Source organism: Phyllobates terribilis, unplaced genomic scaffold, assembly GCF_046119375.1.
Source record: "Phyllobates terribilis strain yellow unplaced genomic scaffold, ASM4611937v1 Scaffold_1__5_contigs__length_1240528914, whole genome shotgun sequence".
Classification (NCBI taxonomy): Eukaryota; Metazoa; Chordata; class Amphibia; order Anura; family Dendrobatidae; genus Phyllobates; species Phyllobates terribilis.
The window spans coordinates 1,127,106,213-1,127,129,390 of record NW_027362761.1 but is presented as its reverse complement, the minus strand read 5'-3'; the positions used below and the strand labels follow the sequence as shown (position 1 = coordinate 1,127,129,390).

General features: G+C 49.2%; 1 protein-coding gene across 2 annotated transcripts in view; it reads right to left on the bottom strand.

The window, feature by feature from the left end:
• FAM184B (family with sequence similarity 184 member B) overlaps positions 1–23,178 on the bottom strand; it is a 132,605-nt gene that overhangs the window by 29,185 nt on the left and 80,242 nt on the right. For both annotated transcript variants that reach the window (XM_073657128.1, XM_073657137.1), the window contains exons 9-11: positions 3,216–3,391; positions 1,969–2,112; positions 1,133–1,247 (exon numbers count right to left, since the gene is read on the bottom strand). In XM_073657128.1, the coding sequence (XP_073513229.1) occupies positions 1,133–1,247; positions 1,969–2,112; positions 3,216–3,391 (435 nt within the window). The remainder of the gene's footprint in view (positions 1–1,132; positions 1,248–1,968; positions 2,113–3,215; positions 3,392–23,178) is intronic.

Below are 23,178 nucleotides of genomic sequence, written 5' to 3'. Positions count from 1 at the left end.
CCTCAGGCCCAGAAACCCGAAGGCACGGTCACACGCGTGGGACCAGCGCCGCCATCGTGGAGCGGAAGCCATTAGAAGGCCCCGAGTCACCGGCCATACGGGTGAGCACCACACGGTACACTCAGGGACGTGGGCTACTTATATCCGCTTCTAGCAAGGTAGCCAGAAGAGTACAGTCAGTTTGGGAGGCCTACAACTCCGCCTGGCCAGGGGAGATCCCATCTGCTCAAGGACTGACCAGGCCCCGTTCGCTAGCAAGTACTCCGGGAGGGTCTATCGTTGTTACCAGTAAAGACCCTGAATTACACCGCACCGTCTCTGAGTGGTTCCTGCTACCCTCATCTTCCACGTCGGCTGCCCTGAGGCCATACCCCTCCCGTTGGGGGTTATACTATCACGCTGCACAATTCTACACCGGCCTCAGCGGTCTGCCCTGCAGCGGCAGCTCCATAGCTGCAAATCAACGGGTGGCGTAGTCGACACTCAAATAACATCTATCAAGACTGCCACACACTGAGTTGACTCCCTGGGCACGGACCGGGTCCCCGCCACTCGGAGACTACAACCCTCATCTGATCCGGTTCCGGGTAAGCCCCCGTGCGCGAGACGCTGCGCGACACAGCAGGCCCAGGGGCACGTCAGGGACACATGTGCATAGAGTTTGTATGTTTTCTTTGTGTTTGCTTCATGTACTCTGCTCTCCTCTTACCCATCAAACACATATCCAAAAGTTATTTGGTGCTTGTCTAAGAAAATTAAATTGTAAGCTCCACCAAGGACAGATGATGGAACAATACACCAATAAATTTCCCTTTTATTAGGCCAAATTCGAATGTCCGAGAAACCTGGTCCGCACTGGTCCGGACTGGTCTAGACCTCTCATGGGTTTTTGAACTCCAAACTCAACAGTCTCATATATGTCTGGCAGGCTGTTGAGTTCTGGTCAGGAGACACTTGGCTGGTCTGGACTTCATGTTCCATACTCGGACCTTGTTTCACGAATGTCTGAAGTTTCAGCTTTAGAGAGTTTAAAATAAATCCTAATTAATACATTTTATAAAGCTGTCAGGGGATTCTGATGATAACCTGTAACCTTAAAAATTCAGAAAACTTAGAATAAAAGTCTTCTTACCAGTAAATGTTTAATGATCTGATCTTTATCAGTCAGTTTATCCTGCAAGCAGTTAATGAGATGTAAATCCTCCGGACGGGGCAGTTTATTTCCCTTTTCTTCTATATCTCTGAGCCTGTATGTTAGAAAAATACAATTAGCTCATAATCAGAGTCACAATTTCCATCTAACTACAAAACCCTTTAAACTTTATGGATAAACACCATGAAAGAATTAAGACACATCTATTATAAGAACCAGTTTTAATAATTTTTTTCACATAATTTCTCATGGATGCTTATTCCTTTCCCACCACCACAATTTTCATTTTCGCTCTTTTGTTGTTCTTCCTTCCTCTTCCAAGAGTCATGATTTTTTTTAATTTACCACTGGGATAGCACCATTCATTTTACCCCACAATGTACAGTACTGGAAAAAAAATACAATGTGCAGTGAAATGGTGAACAAAACGCAATTTTGCAATTGTTTTTATGACTTTGTTTTTACAGCCTTCATTGTGAGATAAAATTGACCCAATAACATGATTGTTTAGGCCAGTACAATTACGGTAATACCAAAGTAGTAAAGTTTTTTTTCAGTGGTGAAAAAATATCATAAATTAGTCCTAGGGGCAGTAGGAAAAAGGGTGCTGGACAGAGAAATAATAAGGGTATGGCCGTACGTGCTGTTGAAACTCTGGCCACTGCGATGGACAATTGCAGCACAATTTTGTTTTACAGCCGTGTGGCCATTGACCAGCTCAGGCGGGCAGGACCATGGGGCACACTATCTGGCCGTACCCTAAGGGCAGGAGGCAAAAATGGTAACTAGAGCCTTATGAATGTTGACCAACTCACTCAGCTTCTAATGCAACAACCTTCGCTTGAAGAAAAGACTGAGCATTGCTGAACTTGGACACCATGGCTTGGATCTCCTTTTGGTGACTTTGCCTCAGAATCTCCAGTTCCATTTTTTGCTTTAGTTTAATTTCTTCCTGATGTCTTTGCAGATAAAAAATATTCACCATGAAATACAAGAAAAAATGAAATATAAAGTTATTCCTATAACTTAAATTGGTCAAGCCATTTCCCCAATACATTTTGACATAAATTGAGGGAGAAAGAACCCTTTATTGAACAGTAAAGTGAATCTGTGGTCACAATGTGCTGTCTGATATAATGGCATCATATAATATGGGGCCGATCTGCTTCAGTATTAGCTCAAACGGCAGTTTAGTAGAGCGTCTGAGATCTGTCTATCCCTGTACTTTGATGCTCTCAGTGACTATCCTCCAGCTTTTCTGTTTCTTGCAGATGATATAAAACTATTGTCAACAAATCATCTCTCTACCTCGTTACAGTAAAATTATATGAAGAAAGAAGGAGTTTTAAGGTTATAAAATGTAAATCTTTATTAAATTCATATGGTAAAATTAATACATACTAATAAATAGACAATAGCCGTGTGCTACAATATGAAGGTACAGAGGTAAGTGGAGCGTCACAGAGACGGGGAATCCAGATAATAGATAAGATATAAGATAAAAGGACACTATTAGACAGCCAGCTCAGAAAATTCTATAATTCATAAGACTCAGTGTCTAGCAAATCTTGTGAGGCTTGGAAACAGGTCTCAGTAGTGTATAGGCCGTATATAGTCTGAATAGTACATTGCTTAACCGGCTAAGGACAGGTGCAACACAAAGGGGGTGGTACAGGAGTACCCAACATCCCAACGCGCGTTTTGCTAGGACCGTAGGAAACTTTCTCAAGCTTTTTTCTTAAAACTCCTTCTTTCTTCATATAATTTTCCATGTTTCTTGGAGTGGTCCCGTTGTGGAGGCACACACACGTTTTTACGTGTGTATGTACCAACCACTATTATGTCTATGGGATTTTGTTTATTACCTCCTTACAGTAGTCTGGAGTCTGTACACTGCCTGTCTCATGTTTAAATGCTGCTGTGCAGTGCACAGTGCGTCGTCTCTCCTGTGAGCTTTCTGTACTCTCCTGATGTGATGACTTGTCATTCGAAACATCAAGTGACATGTAGGCACTATAAGTACTAGCGTTGCTTTTACTGTTAGTGTTGTTTTTTACTGCACCTGGTTTGCTCTTCATTCAGCTCCAAAGCTTCTTGTTGAGATATGGTAACCTCCTTGCTAAGAAGTTCTACCGAACCCCTTAAGACTGCATTTTCCTGTTCCAGTCTTGACATCTCCATTTCAAACGTTTCCAATTTAGTACTTAATTTCTTGAACTGGTTGTGGGAATTTTCTACCTACAGATTACAAAGGTAAATAATTTCTTCACACCATAGTATAATATAGACTATATCATCTTTAAATCATTTGCAAGCTGTGCACACATCTTTAACAGAAAAAAAGGAAAAAATTTGAAACTAAGTTCAAAACCAAGAAAATAATAAAATGACATGCTCACCTTAAGAATCCAACCCATCGGCACACCGATCACTCTTTGTTGTTAGTTAGGTGTGATGAAATGGTGTGTTGGGTATTAAGTTTAATGACGTCATGAGAAATTTGATAAACAGTGAAGTCATGTCAGCAATTAATCATTAGTCATCTGACAGAACTTGCTCATACTCTTTTAGTCATGAGTGTTATTGCATTTTTTGTATGTAAATATTTTTTTATTTTGCCCATTGTTATTTTTTGCCTTGAGTAAACTTTCTTTTTCATTCTAGAAATATAATAAATTAAATTAAGGTATATGAAGGTATGTAATATAGTCACCCAGTTAGATACAATTATAATATTGATTAAAAAAAATCAGGATTGAAAATATGATGATAAGGCTAGGTTTATATTAGCATTTATTTTTCTATCTTACAAGTAACAAATCCATATCACTAAATGAAATATAACACTATTGCCATCCCCCCTGCATGGTTTCCCTTCCCTCTCCATGCAGGCACACTGGCATACTCACTGCTCCGGCTCCACGGTATGGTCCCCTTCTGCTGGCATGTCTCCTGCTTGTGCACGCGGCACTTCCTGGCAATATGTGCACGCACGAGCGCTCCCCTATTCTTAAAGGGGCAGTGCACACACATTGTAAAATTCCCCCAGCAAATAGCTGAGAGGCATTTAGTATAATGAGTTCACCTGCTGGATGGCTCTCAGACTATTACTGAGAGTCATCCCGTATAAAAGACTCCTTCTCCCTTAGGGGAGCAACAGCTTTCATTAGTATGTAACCTCTCATACTAGTGAGTTGTTAGGTCCTCTGGTCCCAGTGTGGCCAGGTCCAGAACCTGAATAGTTGACCCATGTGCGGCCAGTAGCTTAACATTGTCCCCTGGTCCTGGTGCATCCAGTCCTGTTCACAAAGTTGCCTGGTCCAGGTGCAGCCAGTGCCTGAACATTGTCCCCTGGTCCTGGTGTGGCCAATCCTGTTCTCGAAGTCCGCTGGTCCTGGTGCGGTCAATATCTGAACATTATCCCTATCTGAATCTCCGTGTCAGTACCATTCTGCAATGATCCTGAACTGAACCTACTAGTCTGAACGGAGTCTGCTAACCTAATCCCTGGGGTCAGCTTGTGATGGGTGTGGGGAGATTGTCTACTCCACTCCCCTATAGAACGGTACTGTTTGAGTAATAGTTTTTATTAGAAAAGGCAATTATAAAATATGGCCATTAGATGGCAGCAGAGTCATCAGAGTTTCACACTTGTACTACACTACCCTTATGGTAGTTGGGGGCACATAGAGGGTTAACCTAGGATGGGCCGCCGGTGACAAGGGGGAACTGAGGAATGTCTGGGAGTTTAGTTTTGGCCATCTTAGTTGGGTAGTTGTTCAGTGACAGTGAAGAGTGGAGACGTGTAAGGAGGACACAGGAACAAGTATACAGAAGGGTGTGTGTGGGAGCCGGTGTAAAACGAAGTGTCCTCAGCAAAACTACAGCGCGACAGTGTTCTCCGGACACAGGCAAGCTGGGGACCTACAGTGAGGAAGAGACGTTTGAGGAACCTTTCTAAGAGAGGTTGTGGGAACGGCCCTAGTGCCGGATGGACGGAGACAGCGGGGTCTGGGCACGAATAGGAAAAAGATAGTGGGAGAAGCTCCCTTACTTCTGTTCCCAAGGAAAGATTGGTCTGAGTGCAGTTCCACGGCGAAACACATCGACCCGGGTGGCGCTGCATTAGTAATATGGAGGTCCTCTACCTGAACTGTGAATTGCCAGTAACGTTTGCCCCAAGTATTGTGCTGTCGCCAGTAACCGCCAAGAACGTGCCTCTGTTTGGTGCAGAAGGGAATAAGTGTAATTCCTGCTATCCTTTGTATGCTGATTTCTTAACAAGTAAAATAGACTTGGTTCTTATCAAACTGTCCGGTCTCCTCCTTCTGAACACTAAAAGAGTCGACACCTGGGACGACGGGTCAGAAGTGAGTATGGAGGCTCCCTCCACAGTATCACCACAGCACACACACACCCAGGGACAAGCACGTCCCCATATATCTGTAGCGGGCCGGGGTGAAGAGAAAGTCACTGAAACAGACGTGCCACTCGCCCATGACTACCACCCTAAGCCCAGTTACAAGCTGCTCCACCATCTGCCTAGGAGTGGTACCTGGTGGCTACCTGCAGCCAAGCCTGTCGCCACCATCTGGAGCTGCAGTGAACACCAGGTAGCTGCTTAGTTACGCCCCTACCTAGGTAGACCCGGCCCTATGGCACAGTGGGCCCACTAATCCACATGCGCCACCGGGTGGTGTAACACAAACTCATATAGACATTTGTTAATATTCTTTTATATCAATCCAGGCCTAATAATATGTTAAACATTGTCCAAAAATGCAAATATAAAGTTTGGGTCAGTTGTACAAAAGAAAAAAAAAACACATGAACAGGGTCGGCATTAAGGGTGGGGGGTGAGAGAATAAACTGGGCAATTGCCTAAAGCATCCACCCCAATGGGATCCAAGTTTGGTGAGCCACTTGCCTTCAAAAACAAGAAACTGCACTGATAATGCTTGTCCTGCATTATCAGTGCAATTTCCAATCTTAAAAGGGTAGAAGGACCTTTGGTGACATCATGGTCAAATAACCAAAGACACTTCACCCTGCAGGAGCCCGGAAGGACTGAAGAGAAGGAGATCTGAGTGAGCCCTCTACACTTTCCCTGTGAATATGTAGCGCCCCGAGGGTTCGGTCGCTACAGAGGTATTGCACCTCAACCAGAGGTGTGATATCCCACTCCCGGGTAAGGATGGACCGGGACTCAGTTAGCTGCATGTGTAGAATGAGCAAAAAAGCTTGTAAAAGAACTTCAACATGACGTTTCAAGGATGGAGCGAGACTGCCATCTACTGGCCAGAGACAGTAAAGCGGAACCAAAATAAACAAAGGAAGTTGCAGGGAGGGCAGATTCAGAGGCTGGACCCGATCAGATGACTTCCAGGAAGGAGTTCAGAGAGATAAGAGGCCAGCGCGCCAAACCTGAGGGGTCTTTGGCGCCAAGCAGCAGAGAGGAGTAGACGTGCTCCCTGCGTCCTGAGAAACCCCGCGTGACAGGCCAAATCCAGAGGCCTGAGAGGTGCTCCAGCCGGGCACCGGTAAAAGAGCTCCGGATCCCTCACAGTTGTGACTCGAGTGCTGTGCCTGCTGAGGATACTAGGAACCTGATCGCGGTGCTGAGTGAGTTCGCGGAACCCGAAGTCGGCCGCCGACAGACGAGGCCTGGACCCCCCTATCCAAGGCTCGAGAGACTGCCCCCAACAGCCAAGCAGAGAGGAGCTGTATACGTGAGCAGGGCCGTCACTTCCACTGCTCACCCACGGTACCGGGGACAATTGGGTTTAAGTACTCAGGTTGGGAGGGGGACGGTTGGGGCTAAAGTAGCACAACGTGATTTAATAGAATTCATCCGGAAAGAGACTCACGGCCTAGCGGGAATAACCGGTGACCCCCGCTAGGGCCAAATTCACGGTTAAAGAACTTGTGTGGTGCTTCTCATGCTTGAGGGCATCACCTTACTTTAAGAAACTGCACCTTATTTTAAGACACTGCGCCTTACTTTGAGAGACTGCGCCTTACTTTGAGAAATTTCGTATTTTTCTGATATTTCAAACCACTGTTCATTACCCTTGTTGCTAATCCCTTGTTTCAGTATACCTGTTGTATAAAACTGTTTACAAACATCTCTGACTGTTCTCGCCTTGTGTCTCTGTGCGTTGCATTCCGGTACCTGCATTACATTTGGCGTAGTCGGCAGGATGCAACATTCAGACGCAGAATTGGCGGATCAGTCTGTGGCTGGGTCCGGCCGGAGCCATATACCCCTGGGGGCTATGCTCAGCCATCTTCCCAAGTTTACAGGGGATGGCATGTCACTTTGGAACTGGGCAGAAAGACTGAGAAGTATGCTACGTATGTATCCCCTTGACCCTCTAGCCCAGGCGGAGCTGGCCCTCCTAACCCTTGATGGAGAGGCCCGACAGACTGTGATGTACCGCCCACCTGGGGACCGTGACACTGTGGATAAAGTGATAAAAATTCTAGAGGACATGCACGGTGACACTACAGATTTGGGACACTTGCGCTTACGGTTGTTTCAGCGGGTCCAAGGGGAAAATGAGGCAGTAAATCAGTATGTTAATGCATTACAGGAAGTGACGGCCCATATCACTAAGAAAACTCGAGATGGGAACCGAGGACTGGGACCATTGGACGAGGCGTTGCGTGACCAACTGATTGCTGGTTTGAAAGACCCTTCCCTGAGGCAGATCCTGAAGGAGCGGCTGCGATTGAGCCCTGATATGGGCTTCCTGGAGGTAGGGGCTGAAGCTAGAGTCCTGGAGAGAAAAGTTCCTGTTCTCAAAGCCACAGTTAGAAGTCATGAGGCAATTGCTCCTGGATTCACCAACCAAGAGCCTGATTGGGTACGGGAAATACGTCAGGAAATTCGAGACATTCGGGGTGAGCTGAATTCTATTAGGAAGACTCCTACTGCCCCCTTGCCGACGGACCGTACTGCTCAACACGGACGGAGACCAGAACGAGAAAGACATTCCTATCCGGCCCCAGCACGACATGTACCCGACCTATCGGCAGAACGAGGACCGGAGTGCTGGACCTGCGGAGGTATGGGGCATATCTCCAAAGACTGTCCCAACCGAGAAAGGAGGAGGAGGGGACAGCCGTTAAACTAAAATGCCCCACGGTTGTGGAGCATACCGTGGGGTCTCGAGCTTCAGAGAGTAGAAGAGGGAGCTCTGAAGACATTGTCTCCGAGAGGCCCATTATCTGGGCTGAATTCAATGGGCAGCGGATCCGCTGTTTGATGGACACCGGGTCTCAAGTGACCACTATGCCTGAGACGTACTTCCAAAGTCACTTTCCTGAAGTCGCTCGTTCCTGCCGGGAACCCACTGTCAAACTGGTGGCGGCTAATCAACTACCTATCCCAGTAGCAGGAGTAGTATGGATGTCCGTGCGGGCATGTGGAAAGGACCTCGGTCGAAAAGGGATTGTACTGACCACCGGGCCTGGAGGCGATGGGCCCATTGTAACCCTGGGCATGAATGTGCTGAAAGAAGTCGGACAGTTCCTGGCTGAGGGCTGTAGCAAAAACAACTGGACCCGCGCCACTCGAGACCCAGCTAACAAGAGAGTGTTCCAGCACCTCGTGCGGGTCAGTCAGATTCAAAAGTTGCCCACTACCTCCCAGTACCTTGGTAAAGTATCGATACCGCCCGGAGCCACAATGACACTGCCGGTGGGACAGACTGTATTCACTTTGCCGGTGCTGGCACATGTGTCCTTAGAGGGCGTGGACATTCAAGTTGAACCAATGGAGGGAGAATAAGCGCCCTCTGGACTCCTGATTGCTCGAACTCTGGCCACCGTGCGGCACGGTGGAGTACCCGTGCGCTGCATCAATTTAAGTGGCACCAGTTTACAGTTGTTGCCCCGACAAGAGGTGGCGCGAGTGTGCGTAATGCCGGAGGCCCTTACTAGAGCTGACGCTATAGGGCTGGCACCTGTGGAAGGAAAACCATGGACCCTAGAGGTGTCCCTCAATAGCCAGGAACATGGAAGAGAACCGTTGGCTGGACGCCACCTCCTGGAAGAAATGGAAGCTAACCTGACTGAGTTTTCTGCTGGACAAGTAAGGCAGATCGAACAACTTCTACAGCGATATCAGGGAGTGTTTGCACAGCATGATGATGATTTCGGGTGCACTCGGGACATTCAGCACGAAATACCCACCAGAAATACTGCTCCCATCCGAGAGAGATATCGGCAGATCCCGCCTCAAATGTACCAGGAGGTGAAAGAGCTGTTGGCACACATGTTGCGGAACGGTGTGATCCGTGAAAGCCAGAGGCCCTGGGCGGCTCCGATCGTGCTGGTCCGAAAGAAGGACGGTACCCTGAGATTCTGCGTAGACTATCGGAAGTTGAATGCCTGTACAGTGCGGGACTCCTATCCACTCCCCCGAATCGAAGAGTCTCTATCTGCACTAGGGAGCGCCAAATTCTTCTCCTCCCTCGACCTGGCCAGTGGCTATTGGCAGGTCCCAGTAGCTGAGAAGGATCGTCCGAAGACAGCTTTTGTTCTCCCTATGGGCCTGTTTGAGTTCAATCGAATGCCGTTCGGACTAACAAATGCGCCAGGAACCTTCCAACGGCTGATGGAGAGATGCTTGGGGGACCTCAACTTTGAAGCCACTTTAATATATCTGGACGATATAATTATCTATTCCGCAACGTTTGAGGATCATCTCTGCCGATTGGAACAAGTGTTAGAACGGCTACAAAGGCATGGCCTGAAAATTAAGCCTCGTAAGTGTCGTCTCTTCAAACGAGAAATTGAATATCTGGGGCACACTGTGTCCAGTACAGGGGTGCACCCCACTGCGGAGAAAGTAGCTGCCGTGCAGAAGTGGCCCACGCCCGCCAATCTAAGGGAACTAAGGGCATTCCTGGGGCTCGCTGGATACTACCGCAGATTCATTAAAGACTTCGCTAAGATTGCAAACCCGCTCAATGAATTGCTGAGAGGAACAGCCGGGGGAGCCAAGCGGCAGCCCATTCAGTGGGGCCCACGACAAGAAGAGGCATTCCGAGCATTGAAAATGGCGCTAACAGATGCCCCGATTCTGGCCTACGCTGACTTTTCGCAGTCGTTCATGTTGTACACTGATGGAAGCTTGCATGGGCTGGGAGCAGTGCTGGTTCAAGTACAAGGAGGGAAAGAGCGAGTGATCGCGTATGCCAGCAGGTCACTCCGAGATACGGAGAAGAATCCGGACAACTACAGTTCGTTTAAGCTGGAGCTACTGGCACTGGTGTGGGCCATGACCGAGAAGTTTGCTGCGTACCTGTCAGGGTCAGAAGTGCAAGTGCGGACAGATAACAGCCCTTTGGCCCACTTGGAGAACGCTAAACTGGGCGCGTTAGAACAGCAGTGGGTCGCAAGGATGTCCAAATTCCAGTATAAAATCACCTATCGGTCCAAGGCCCTGAACACATATGCAGATGCCCTGTCCCGGGTCACTCAGGCGGGGCCGAAGAAGGACAGAGATGAGGAGCTCGAAGGCGACGAGATCCCGGATTTCAGCCAGTTCGTCGCTGCTGTGGTCGACGCCCAAGAGACCAGAGGGGAGCCGAGGCCCACTCAGATTCTGGGCCGTTCAAGAGACGAATGGATACATCTGCAGCAATCCGACCCGGAGCTAGCAAAGTTGAGAGAATGGGTCACCCTTAATCAGAGACCCGACCAGGAAACCAGAGCCGCTTCACTTCCAACTACCCTACAAATCCTAGGCCAGTGGGAGAGGCTCCTCCTGAAGGACGGCTTGCTATGCCGAAGAATCCAGCTGCCTCGAGAGTTTGATGTTACCTGGCAAGTGGTAGTTCCAGGAGCGCTAGTAACACAGCTAGCCCAAGAAGCTCATAGAAGAGGTGCTCACTTCGGAGTGGAAAAGACCTTCCGGTGGTTGCAACGGCTGGTGTATTGGCCTCAACTGTGACAAGAAGTCGAGGGGGTCTGCCGAACATGTCGCCAGTGTGAGTTGAACAAGCCCCCGGAGCAAAGAGCTCCCATTCAGACCATCCGAACTTCTGCCCCCTTGGAAGTCTTGATGATTGACTACTTGATGGTAGGAACTTCATACAACGGTTATGGACACTGTTTAGTCATGACTGATCACTTCACCAAGTTTGCAGTAGTGACGCCCACTAAAGATCAGACGGCAGAAGCCGCAGCCAAGGCCATCTGTCAAGATTTCATCCGGATTTATGGGTGCCCGAAGTGAATACATTCTGACCAGGGGGCCTGCTTCCAAGGACGAGTGATGGATGAGCTATACCGCATCTATGGGATCGACCGTTCCCGGACAACGCCCTACCACCCGCAAGGGAACGGTGCGTGCGAGCGCTTTAACCGAACCCTGTTGCAAATGTTGCGAACACTGGAAGCGGACAAAAAGATGAAGTGGCCCGAATTCGTGTCCGAGCTGGTGTGGGTGTATAATAATCGAGTTCATGCAACCATACACCCCCTACTTGTTGCTGTTTGGAAGAAGTGGCCGAGAAATCACCGAACTGGAGCTAGACTCAGAAGACCCCGGTCCGGGCAGTAGCCCAAGTACCTGGATTCGAGAACACCAGCGTCGACTCCATACCGTGAGAAGACTGGTTGCTCAGAAGTTTCAGGAAGTAGAGCATGCAGTTCGGCCCCCGACCACAGGTGGATCGCTTCAGCCAGGAGACCAAGTGCTGGTGAGGGCTAAACGATTTGGGAGTAAGCTGGACCATCGTTGGGAGGCAATACCATATCGGGTGGTGAAGAAGGTTCACCCAGACAACCCCGTCTACGAGGTTAGGCCCAAAGGGGATGACGCCGCGACATCCAGGGTGTTGCACCGTAATATGTTGCGACCTTGCTCCTTTGAAGCAGAAGTCTGTAACAGGGCTGGGCCCTCAGACGTTTTGGCTGAAGTGCCACATACAGGAACCTTGGGGGATGAAGAAGGATGGGCCACAATGCAGTTGGGCCCGTCAGAACCGTTGGTGCCACTCCCGAGTGGAAGTCAGAATGAGTCAGGAAATGATTTGCAATCTCCAGTAGTTGATTCCTCGGATCTCCTGGAGTCTCCTCCGCAAGAAGAGTCCCGCAGAACTGAGCGGGCTAATGCCGGAATTCCTCCTAACCGGTATGCTCAGGAAGAGTTTATCTGGTCTCGAATCCAACAGAAAACGCAGGAGTGTGCCCAACTCCTGTCTGAGCTTGCACTGCCTGGAAGGAAACATCAATTCTGTGAGGAGTCCACTCGCCCGAGGACTGGCGAGCAAAAAGGAGGGAGGAATGTAGAACGAGCAAAAAAGCTTGTAAAAGAACTTCAACATGACGTTTCAAGGATGGAGCGAGACTGCCATCTACTGGCCAGAGACAGTAAAGCGGAACCAAAATATACAAAGGAAGTTGCAGGGAGGGCAGATTCAGAGGCTGGACCCGATCAGGTGACTTCCAGCAAGGAGTTCAGAGAAATAAGAGGCCAGCGCGCCAAACCTGAGGGGTCTTTGGCGCCAAGCAGTAGAGAGGAGCAGACGTGCTCCCTGCGTCCTGAGAAACCCCGCGTGACAGGCCAAATCCAGAGGCCTGAGAGGTGCTCCAGCCGGGCACCGGTAAAAGAGCTCCGGATCCCTCACAGTTGTGACTCGAGTGCTGTGCCTGCTGAGGATACTAGGAACCTGATCACGGTGCTGAGTGAGTTCGCGGAACCCGACGTCGGCCGCCGACAGACGAGGCCTGGACCCCCCTATCCAAGGCTCGAGAGACTGCCCCCAACAGCCAAGCAGAGAGGAGCTGCATACGTGAGCAGGGCCGTCACTTCCACTGCTCACCCACGGTACCGGGGACAATTGGGTTTAAGTACTCAGGTTGGGAGGGGGACGGTTGGGGATAAAGTAGCACAACGTGATTTAATTGAATTCATCCGGAAAGAGACTCACGGCCTAGCGGGAATAACCGGTGACCCCCGCTAGGGCCAAATTCACGGTTAAATAACTTGTGTGGTGCTTCTCATGCATGAGGGCATCACCTTACTTTAAGAGACTGCGCCTTATTTTAAGAGACTGCGCCTTACTTTGAGAGACTGCGCCTTACTTTGAGAAATTTCATATTTTTCTGATATTTCAAACCACTGTTCATTACCCTTGTTGCTAATCCCTTGTTTCAGTATACCTGTTGTATAAAACTGTTTACAAACATCTCTGACTGTTCTCGCCTTGTGTCTCTGTGCGTTGCATTCCGGTACCTGCATTACACATGCATCACACACACCCCATTTCCGGGGGACAGCTCAACGGTGCTCCCATTAGTACACTAATGCAGGCACGACAGACCATGTCCCTGGCTGGAGTGGGGAGGGGGGAGGAAAACCCAGTGATGTAGGAGCAGGAGGGGACGGTTTCTGGGCATAGGTAGGAGCCCATTGGTTGCAAGTCACCTGGGCTCATACACTAGGGGAGGGTATATAAGGTGGGCACCATCTTAGTTCTGGGTTGAGTTCAGAGAGAGAAGGAGTTCAGCCAGAGAGGGCTGACAGGGAGCTGTGGCTCAGTCTGGGCCCAGCTCCACGAGGCAGGCCTAGGGTGAAGGCCGGAGCCAGAAGGAAGGAACAGAAACAGAAAGGAACACCAAAGAAAGAGAAGTACCCAAAGTGTAGAAGGGCCCAGAGACACGAAAGCAGAAGGAACCCTAAGGACCCAGGAGATTGCGGGTGACTGGTTGGCAGAACAGGGTACCGGATCCCAAGTTGGTGGAGGCGACTAATCCTTAACCAAGAACCGGTGGTCGTGACCATTTACTGGTGCGACCCCTCACTACACCTACTAGAAAGGCACACCACATAGGGTCAGGGAAGTGGACACCCATTCCTCCCAGGAGAAGACCCGAGGCAGCTGGACAGAGGTAGTGTCACTGGTGGGGCACGACTGACGAAAGGATAGAAGGGAGTCCTGTGCCACACTCCGGAATTGCATGGGGGTTGATCGAGCCCCCCTGCCTCGTGGACGCAGCACGGCTCGGGCGGTCCTATCTGTGCACAAGTGACCTGGATGAGAACTGTAAGTAAAGAACCTGAACTGCAACACCTTGTCTCTGTGCTTTCTCACCGCGTCAGCACTACTAGTACTGGGACGCCCCGCACCACAACCACCATTATCACTCTACACTGCCCTGAGGCTATACTCCTCCCGTGGGGAGTCGTACTACACTCTGCTGCACCCACAACACCAGCCTCAGCGGTCTGCCCTGCAGCGGCGGTTCATCCTGACCGCAATCCACGGGTGGCATAGTCGGACAATTAACCTAAAACCCCATAAATAGACTGCCACTGGTTTGACCACCCTGAGCCACGGGACCAGGTCGCCGCCACGGTGACTACAACCCCCAGCATCCCACAAAAAGGCCCGGTTCCGGGTTCCCCACGCGGCCCAGGGGGCGCATCAAATATAGTATAGATATTATCACAGACATTACAGACACAACCAGTTTTACCTGGAGTCCCCCTATTTTTAAGCCACAATCACCCTATAATATATTTATTTATTTCTTATGCATTTCTTATAAGCGTCATTAATTCCACAGTGCCTTACAAATATCATCATCACTGTCCCCATTGGGGCTCACAATCTAGATTCCCTATCAGTCTTTGAAGTGTGGGAGGAAACCAGAGAACCCGGAGGAAATCCACACAAACACGGGGAGAACATACAAACTCCTTGCAGATGTTGTCCTTGGTGCATATATAGGGTGGAGGATCTATAGCATCCACATTTAAAAATGCTGGCAAAACAGATGAGTGTTTGAGTGAATACTTGTTCCTGATTAATGGAAACATGTAGACAATCGCCTAATTAACAAGCAAAATCCTTGATTGTCGGGTGATTGAATCGTTTATGCCAGCATAAAAATCATTTCATGGTCTGAAATCATCAGTTTAAAGGCACCATAATTGTTTCTGTGTGAATTGTTTTCAATTCTACCAAAATACCGGTCCTAAATACTAACCAACCTCAATTTAATTACATACAAAGCTCATGATCGCCACTTAGTGGTCGTCACTGGTAAATTCTGCATTGTTTTAAATGTATTTTATATACTGTATATACTGAGAATATCGATTTACTTTTTTTTTTTACTTATCCATAATTAGAGTTATGGTTGTTACTAGCGTTGAGCGAGCACTAAAATGCTCGGGTGCTCGAAGCTCGGGCCGAGCTCACCGTGATACTCGGGTGCTCGACCCGAGCAACGATCCCAATGTTAGTCTATGGGAGACCCGAGCATTTTTGCGGCGGCACCCCTGGTAGTCTCTAGAAAGCCTAAAACGTGCCCAAAACGATAGTGACAGTGCTCAAATGACATGAGGACAGCATGGGGATCGCCCCAGGAAGTATTTCTGACCCCCAGGTCACTGCTGTCAACAACGTGGTCAGAGGTATTAAGCCACTTTTACGGGCTCACAATAAAACGTTTAAAAACTAAACTGAAACTGCTTTCCTGTGAAATATGTTAAGGAACATCCTTTCCAGGGTAAAGACTTGTGTATAAGGTAAAATAAATAACCAAAAACAAAAATACTCCTCCACATCTTGGGCTATGTTCACAAGTAGCATTTTTTATGGGTTTTTGCACTTTTGTATTGCTTTCAACCGTGACAAATGCTTTCACCGGGAAATGTCATTTTAACATTTTACAACCTTATCTGGCCATGTGCTGTGTGACACATGCATACAGTGCTGAAAAGACATGGGAACAGCATGGGGAAGACCCCTGGAAGCATCTCTAACACCCAGGTCACTGCCTAAAAGTGTGCCCATCAGAAGTGATCCTTGCCGCATCAGAAGATGCAGACTTGCAACAATCCCCGTGCAAGTCCTTGTCCCCGGGCAGTGTTCAATTGTACCTCCCCCATTCCTTGCAATGCAAGCGCAAGTATGCAGCCTGCCACCCACCCACCCCCAGGCTGCAATACCATACTGCTTGCTTGCACTAGAAATTGGGCCTTTTAGGCATGTGGAGGCGGAATCTGGTCACCACGTCATGGCTGCGTCGGTGGCCTGGTATCCATACTCAGTCCCCAGCCGCTCGCCGGCCGGGTGTCCACACTCGGTCCCCAGCCGCCAGGGGGCGGCCAGGTGTCCATACTCGGTCCCCAGCCGCCCCTATTTGTCCCGGAGCGCCTTATACACAAGCGCGCATAACAAAACATTACGTGTGCCCTCCCCAGTGCATTTAGTGGGAAGGACAGCCTAACCACAAACACGTGAACAAGTGAATGTTGCCAGGGATGGTCCATCTCACTGACGCCTTCACACTGGGTTAATATTGTGGAAGCCGGGACACAGTTGGACACTGGGATGCAACACGTCCTCCAGACATAGAGGATTGCGGGTCCTGGGTCAATCATGCTTCAACACAAAGTTCAGAAGGTAGACAGCAGCAGTGGTCGGCCTCCTACACAACGAGTAAATTATTCATGATCATGAGGCCATCCATCTCTTAGCTTTCTGTTCCTTGGAATGCAAGCGCATGTATGTAGTAGTGGCTAGGCCTGAGGTGGTCAGCGTTTTGGTGCATATCCTACCTCCTCCGAGGATTGCTGGATGTTTTCCTGCTACTTTCCCAGTTCTATGACTCCCGTTAAAACAAAGCTTCAGGTGATAAATGATGGATGAGGTAGTGGCAAAGGAGAAAGAGCAGGAGCGTAACATACCTGGCGGCGTTCTTGCATAGGGCACCATCTCCCACTATGCAAGATGGCAAACTTGATCATCAGTCCAGTCTGCTAGCCTGGCTTCTTTCCATGCTGTCTGCTTGCCTCTGTTCTGGCTGCTTAGGGCGGCGGCCCGATCACTTCCTGTTTCTTGTAGCTGCTGTGGGCACACCCCTAATGCGTCCTCAGCCTATTGCTGTCAGTCATTGGATATTTAAACCAGCTCCACATACAAGCTGGGGCCTGAGCAACTCTATCATTCAGTGTGCTCCTTGGCTCTGAATGTGCCAGGTCCTGTTCTGTTTCTCCTGCCTGTCTGCCTTCCTGGAGGCTGTATTTCCAGGCCTGTCTGAACACGCTCCTAGCCTGTTCGTCCTGCCTTCTAGGGGCCGCATACCTAGATCTGTTATCTGTGTTTCTTGCCTGTCTGTCCGCCTTCCTGGAGGCTGTATTTCCAGGCCAGTCTGAACACGCTCCTAGCCTGTTCGTCCCGCCTTCTGGGGGCCGCATACCCAGACACGCTCCTGTATCTCGCTGCAGTGTCAGTTCCTGTCTGAACACTCAGTTCCTGTCTGAACACTCTCCTAGTCTGTTTCCTGTTTTTCTCTATGTCCGTACCTTCCCTTTTTCTGCAGAGTCTGAACCTGCACCTAACTCCTACTCGTAGTCGCTGTACTTCCGTTTGTGAGTTTAGAGTCCACTCGCTACTTCATTGCAGGTATCTTGTGTGTATCTGGTTCTGCCTTTCCCTTCCAGTCTGTTCCGTGTAAAGAGAGCCCTGTCTCCTCTGCTCTGCCTTGCTCACCGCTCCGGCGGTTCTTGCCTGCTCTGCCTTGCTCACCGCACCGGTGGTTCTTGCCTGCTTCGCCTTGCTCACCGCTCCGGCGGTTCTTGCCTGCTCTGCCTTGCTCGCTGCTCCCGCGGTTATTGCCTGTTCTGCCTTTGCTCGCCGCTACAGGCGGTCTCGCTCTGCTCTGCCTTTGCTCACCTCTCAAGGCGGCCTCGCTCTGCTCTACCTTTGCTCACCGCTCCAAGCGGCCTCGCTCTGCTCTGCCTATGTTCACCGCTCCAGGCGGCCTCGCTCTGCTCTGCCTTTGCTCACCGCTCCAGGCGGCCTCGCTCTGCTCTGCCTTTGCTCACCGCTCCTGGCGGCCTCACTCTGCTCTGCCTTTGCTCACCGCTCCAGGCGGCCTCGCTCTGCTCTGCCTTTGCTCACCGCTCCAGGCGGCCTCGCTCTGCTCTGCCTTTGCTCACCGCTCCTGGCGGCCTCACTCTGCTCTGCCTTTGCTCACCGCTCCAGGCGGCCTCGCTCTACTCTGCCTTTGCTCTCCGCTCCAGGTGGTCTCACTCTGATCTGCCTTTGCTCACTGCTCCAGGCGGCCTCGCTCTGCTCTGCCTTTGCTCACCGCTCCAGGCGGCCTCGCTCTGCTCTGCCTTTGCTCACCGCTCCAAGCTGTCTCGCTTTGTCCGGCCTTTGCTCACCGCTCCTGGCGGCCTCACTCTGCTCTGCCTTTGCTCACCGCTCCAGGTGGCCTCGCTCTGCTCTGCCTTTGCTCTCCGCTCCAGGTGGTCTCACTCTGATCTGCCTTTGCTCACTGCTCCAGGCGGCCTCGCTCTGCTCTGCCTTTGCTCACCGCTCCAGGCGGCCTCGCTCTGCTCTGCCTTTGCTCACCGCTCCAAGCTGTCTCGCTTTGTCCGGCCTTTGCTCACCGCTCCAGGCGGCCTCGCCCTGCTCTGCTCTTGCTTACTGCTCCAGCGGCCTCGCCCTGCTCTGCTCTTGTTCACCGCTCCGGCGGTCTCGCTCTGCTCTGCTTATCTACCGCATCTGCGGTTCTGTTCCTGAGTCCCAGTCTGTACTGGACCTTATCCAGTCTGTGCTCCAACCTGCTAGTGCCTCCCTGTTGGCACTCCAGCCGTGCTTGCCAGTACTCCCAGCCTGCATACCAGTCGTGCTTACCAGTGCCTGCCTGTCTGCATTCCTGCCGTGCCTGCCTGTACCCACCAGTCAGTGTGCCAACCTAACCTGCCTGTTCCTGTATTCTCCGGTGTGGGTCAACAGCCGTGTCCGGGGTCTGACCTGGAGTAGCACCTGGTCCCTCTGCTCGGTTCCTCCCTGGTGCACTGGCATCGTTAGCCGTCGTGCGACCTTGGTCGGATCGGGTAGATACTTAGTTACGCCCCTCCAGGCACTCTCCGGTTCATGGTCCAGTGGGATCACTAAACACGCACACGCCAGTCAGTCCGGGCGTGTGCTTAACAAGGAGGAACAGGGACCATTCACATCAATTTCAGGCCAGTCAACCACACATGTCTTGTAGGATATGTTTCTGTACCTAAAGGAGCGATTCGGCTACACAGTTATAGGGCATACAGTGAGTGCAATGCCTACCAAAAATTTCGAAGCACTCCAATGCCCCTTGGAAGTGACATGGAGGTCAGAGGGCCTTAACTAAACTGTTTTTTTCCATTTATAGCAACTGGGTCTCCTGTACGCTGTTGACCTAAGCAGTGAATGGAAGGCTTTCCAAAAATTATGAGGAGCTGCAATGCCCCTTGAAACAGACGTGGATTACAGCGTACTAAAAACCTTCTACCCATTATTGGGGAGTGGGTCTCCCTTAGTGTTCGCCTATGCATTGAAAAGAAAAAGCTGACTAAAATTAGGAGGAAATGCAATGCCCATTGGAAGAGTCGTGGAGGTTAGAGGTAATTAAAAACAACATTTCAATGCCCCTTGGAAGAGCTGTGGAGTTCACAGTGGTTTAACAAGACGGTTTTAATGCCCCTTGGCAGAGACGTGTAGGTCACAGTAGCTTAACAAGATGGTTTTAATGCCCCTTGGAAGAGACGTGGAGGTCATAGTGGTTTAACAAGATGGTTTTAATGCCCCTTGGAAGAGACATGGTGGTCAGAGTGGTTTAACAAGACGGTTTTATTGCCCCTTGGAAGAGACGTGGAGGTCAGAGTGGTTTAACAAGACGGTTTTAATGCCCCTTGGAAGAGACGTGGAGGTCACAGTAGCTTAACAAGACCGTTTTAATGCCCCTTGGAAGAGTGGTGGAGGTTGCAGTGGAATAAAAAGACAATATCAATGCCCCTTGGAAGAGTGGTGGAGGTCGCAGTAGCTTAACAAGACGGTTTTAATGCCCCTTGGAAGGGACGTGGAAGTCAGAGTGGTTTAACAAGATGGTTTTAATGCCCCTTGGAAGAGACATGGTGGTCAGAGTGGTTTAACAAGACGGTTTTAATGCCCCTTGGAAGAGACGTGGAGGTCAGAGTGGTTTAACAAGATGGTTTTAATGCCCCTTGGAAGAGACGTGGAGGTCAGAGTGGTTTAACAAGACGGTTTTAATGCCCCTTGGAAGAGACGTGGAGGTCACAGTAGCTTAACAAGACAGTTTTAATGCCCCTTGGAAGAGACGTGGAGTTCAGAGTGGTTTAACAAGAAGGTTTTAATGCCCCTTGGAAGGGACGTGGAGGTCACAGTAGCTTAACAAGACGGTTTTAATGCCCCTTGGAAGAGTGGTGGAGGTCGCAGTGGAATAAAAAGACAATATCAATGCCCCTTGGAAGAGTGGTGGAGGTCGCAGTGGAATAAAAAGACAACATCAATGCCCCTTGGAAGAGACGTGGAGGTCACAGTAGCTTAACAAGATGATTTTAATGTCCCTTACAAGAGCCATGCAGTACAGCATATTAAAAACATTATTTCCATTATTGGGGAGTGGGTCTCCCATAGTCTTTGCCTATGCCTTCCAAGCAAAAGCTGCCAAAAATTAGGACTGAGGAACTTGCAATGCCCCGTACAAGAGCCATGCAGTACAGCATATTAAAAACATTATTCCCATTATGGGGGAGTGGGTCTCCCATAGTCTTTGCCTATGCCTTCCAAGCAAAAGCTGCCAAAAATTAGGACGGAGGAACTTGCAATGCTGGCAACACGGACCACGGTCACCCTGGTGGTATAGTGGTGGTGGAGGCTAAGGATAAGGAGAAGAGCAAAAAACAGCCGAAATGAGGAAGCGTATACCCATGTGTGGGTGTGAAGCGGTGCATGGGAATACACCTCCCGAAATAACACAGTGGATTTGACTTTATGTTACTCTGCTGTCATTTGGTGGTGATGAGAAGTCTGGCCCAATCCAGCCATTTTGATAAGGGTCAGCTTGTCAGCATTGTCAGTTGACAGGCGAGTGCGCCTATCAGTTATAATTCCCCCAGCGGCACTGAAAACACGCTCCGATAACACGCTAGCGGCAGGGCAGGCCAGGACCTCCAAGGCGTACAGAGCGAGTTCATTCCAAGTGTCCAGCTTGGATACCCAATAATTAAAAGGCACAGAGGAATCATGGAGGACACTGGTACAGTCGGCAAGGTACTCCCTCACCATCTTTTGAAACTTTCCACTCCTTGTGAGAGTACCCCGCACCTCAGAGCCTGTAAGCTGGGGGGGTCTCAGAAAACTGTCCCAGAACGTTGACAGTGTTCCCCTGCCTCTGCTGGATTGGAGTTGCGTCTCTCTCGCCTGTACACCTTGGTTGGGGAACGAACTGTGACCTCTGTAGCTAGCGTGTTCAGATGGGAATTTTTTTAACAGGGCCTTCTGGTACTGCCCCATTTTTGTAGACCTCTCCACCTCAGGAACTTCATGGCATGTATTATTATTTAATTTTTATTTATTTATTTTACTCACTTATATAGAGTTAATAATTTTACGCCGCTTTACAGACATTATCATCATCACCTTATGACAATAATATTATGTCTTATGGCATACAGTGGGTACGGAAAGTATTCAGACCCCTTTAAATTTTTCACTTTTTGTTTCATTTCAACCAGAATTTTTGCATTTTTAGAATATGGTAAATTCTAAAAAGTTCTTTTTTTATCATTAAAGTACACTCTGCACCCCATCTTGACTGAAAAAAAACAGAAATGTAGAAATTTTTGCAAATTTATTAAAAAAGAAAAACTGAAATATCATATGGTCATAAGTATTCAGACCCTATGCTCAGTATTGAGTAGAAGCACCCTTTTGAGCTAGTACAGCCATCAGTCTTCTTGGGAATGATGCAGATCCTCTCCAGTTCCGTCAGGTTAGATGGTGAACGTTGGTGGACAGCCATTTTCAGGTCTTTCCAGAGATGCCCAATTGGGTTTAGGTGAGGGCTCTGGCTGGGCCAGTCAAGAATGGTCACAAAGTTGTTCTGAAGCCACTCCTTTGTTATTTTAGCTGTGTGTTTAGGATCATTGTCTTGTTGGAAGGTGAACCTTCGGCCAAGTCTGAGGTCCAGAGCACTCTGGAAGAGGTTTTCATCCAGGATATCTCTGTACTTGGCCACATTCATGTTTCCTTCAATTGCAACCAGTCGTCCTGTCCCTGCAGCTGAAAAACACCCCCATAGCATGATGCTGCCACCACCATGTTTCACTGTTGGGATTGTGTTGGGCAGGTGATGAGCAATGCCTGGTTTTCTCCACATATACCGCTTACAATTATCACCAAAAAGTTCTATCTTCGTCTCATAAGACCAGAGAATCTTATTTCTCATAGTACGGGAGTCCTACATGTGTTTTTTAGCAAACTCTATGCGGGTTTTCATATGTCTTGCACAGAGGAGAGGCTTCCATTGGGCCACTCTGCCATAAAGGCCCAACTGGTGGAGGGCTGCAGTGATAGTTGACATTGTGGAACTTTCTCCCATCTCCCTACTGCATCTCTGGAGCTCAGCCACAGTGATCTTTGGGATCTTCTTTACCTCTCTCACCAAGGCTCTTCTCCCACAATTGCTCAGTTTGGCTGGACAGCGAGGTCTAGGAAGACTTCTGGTTGTCCCAAATTTCTTCCATTTAAGGATTATGGAGGCCACTGTGCTGTTATGAACCTTGAGTAATGCAGAAATTCTTTTGTAACCTTGGCCAGATCTGTGCCTTGCCACAATTCTGTCTCTGAGCTCCTTGGGCAGTTCCTTTGAGCTCATGATTCTCATTTGGTCTGACATGCACTGTGAGCTGTGAGGTCTTATATAGACAGGTGTGTGCCTTTCTAAATCAAGTCCTATCAGTTTAATTAAACACAGCTGGACTCCAATGAAGGCGTAGAACCATCTCAAGGTGGATCATAAGGAAATGGACAGCATGTGACTTAAATATGAGTGTCTGAGCAAAGGGTCTGAATACTTATGACTATGTGGTATTTCAGTTTTTCTTTTTTAATAAATTTGGAAAAATTTCTACATTTCTGGATTTTTTTCAGTCAAGATGGGGTGCAGAGTTTAGAGGAGTCTGAATACTTTCCGTACCCACTGTA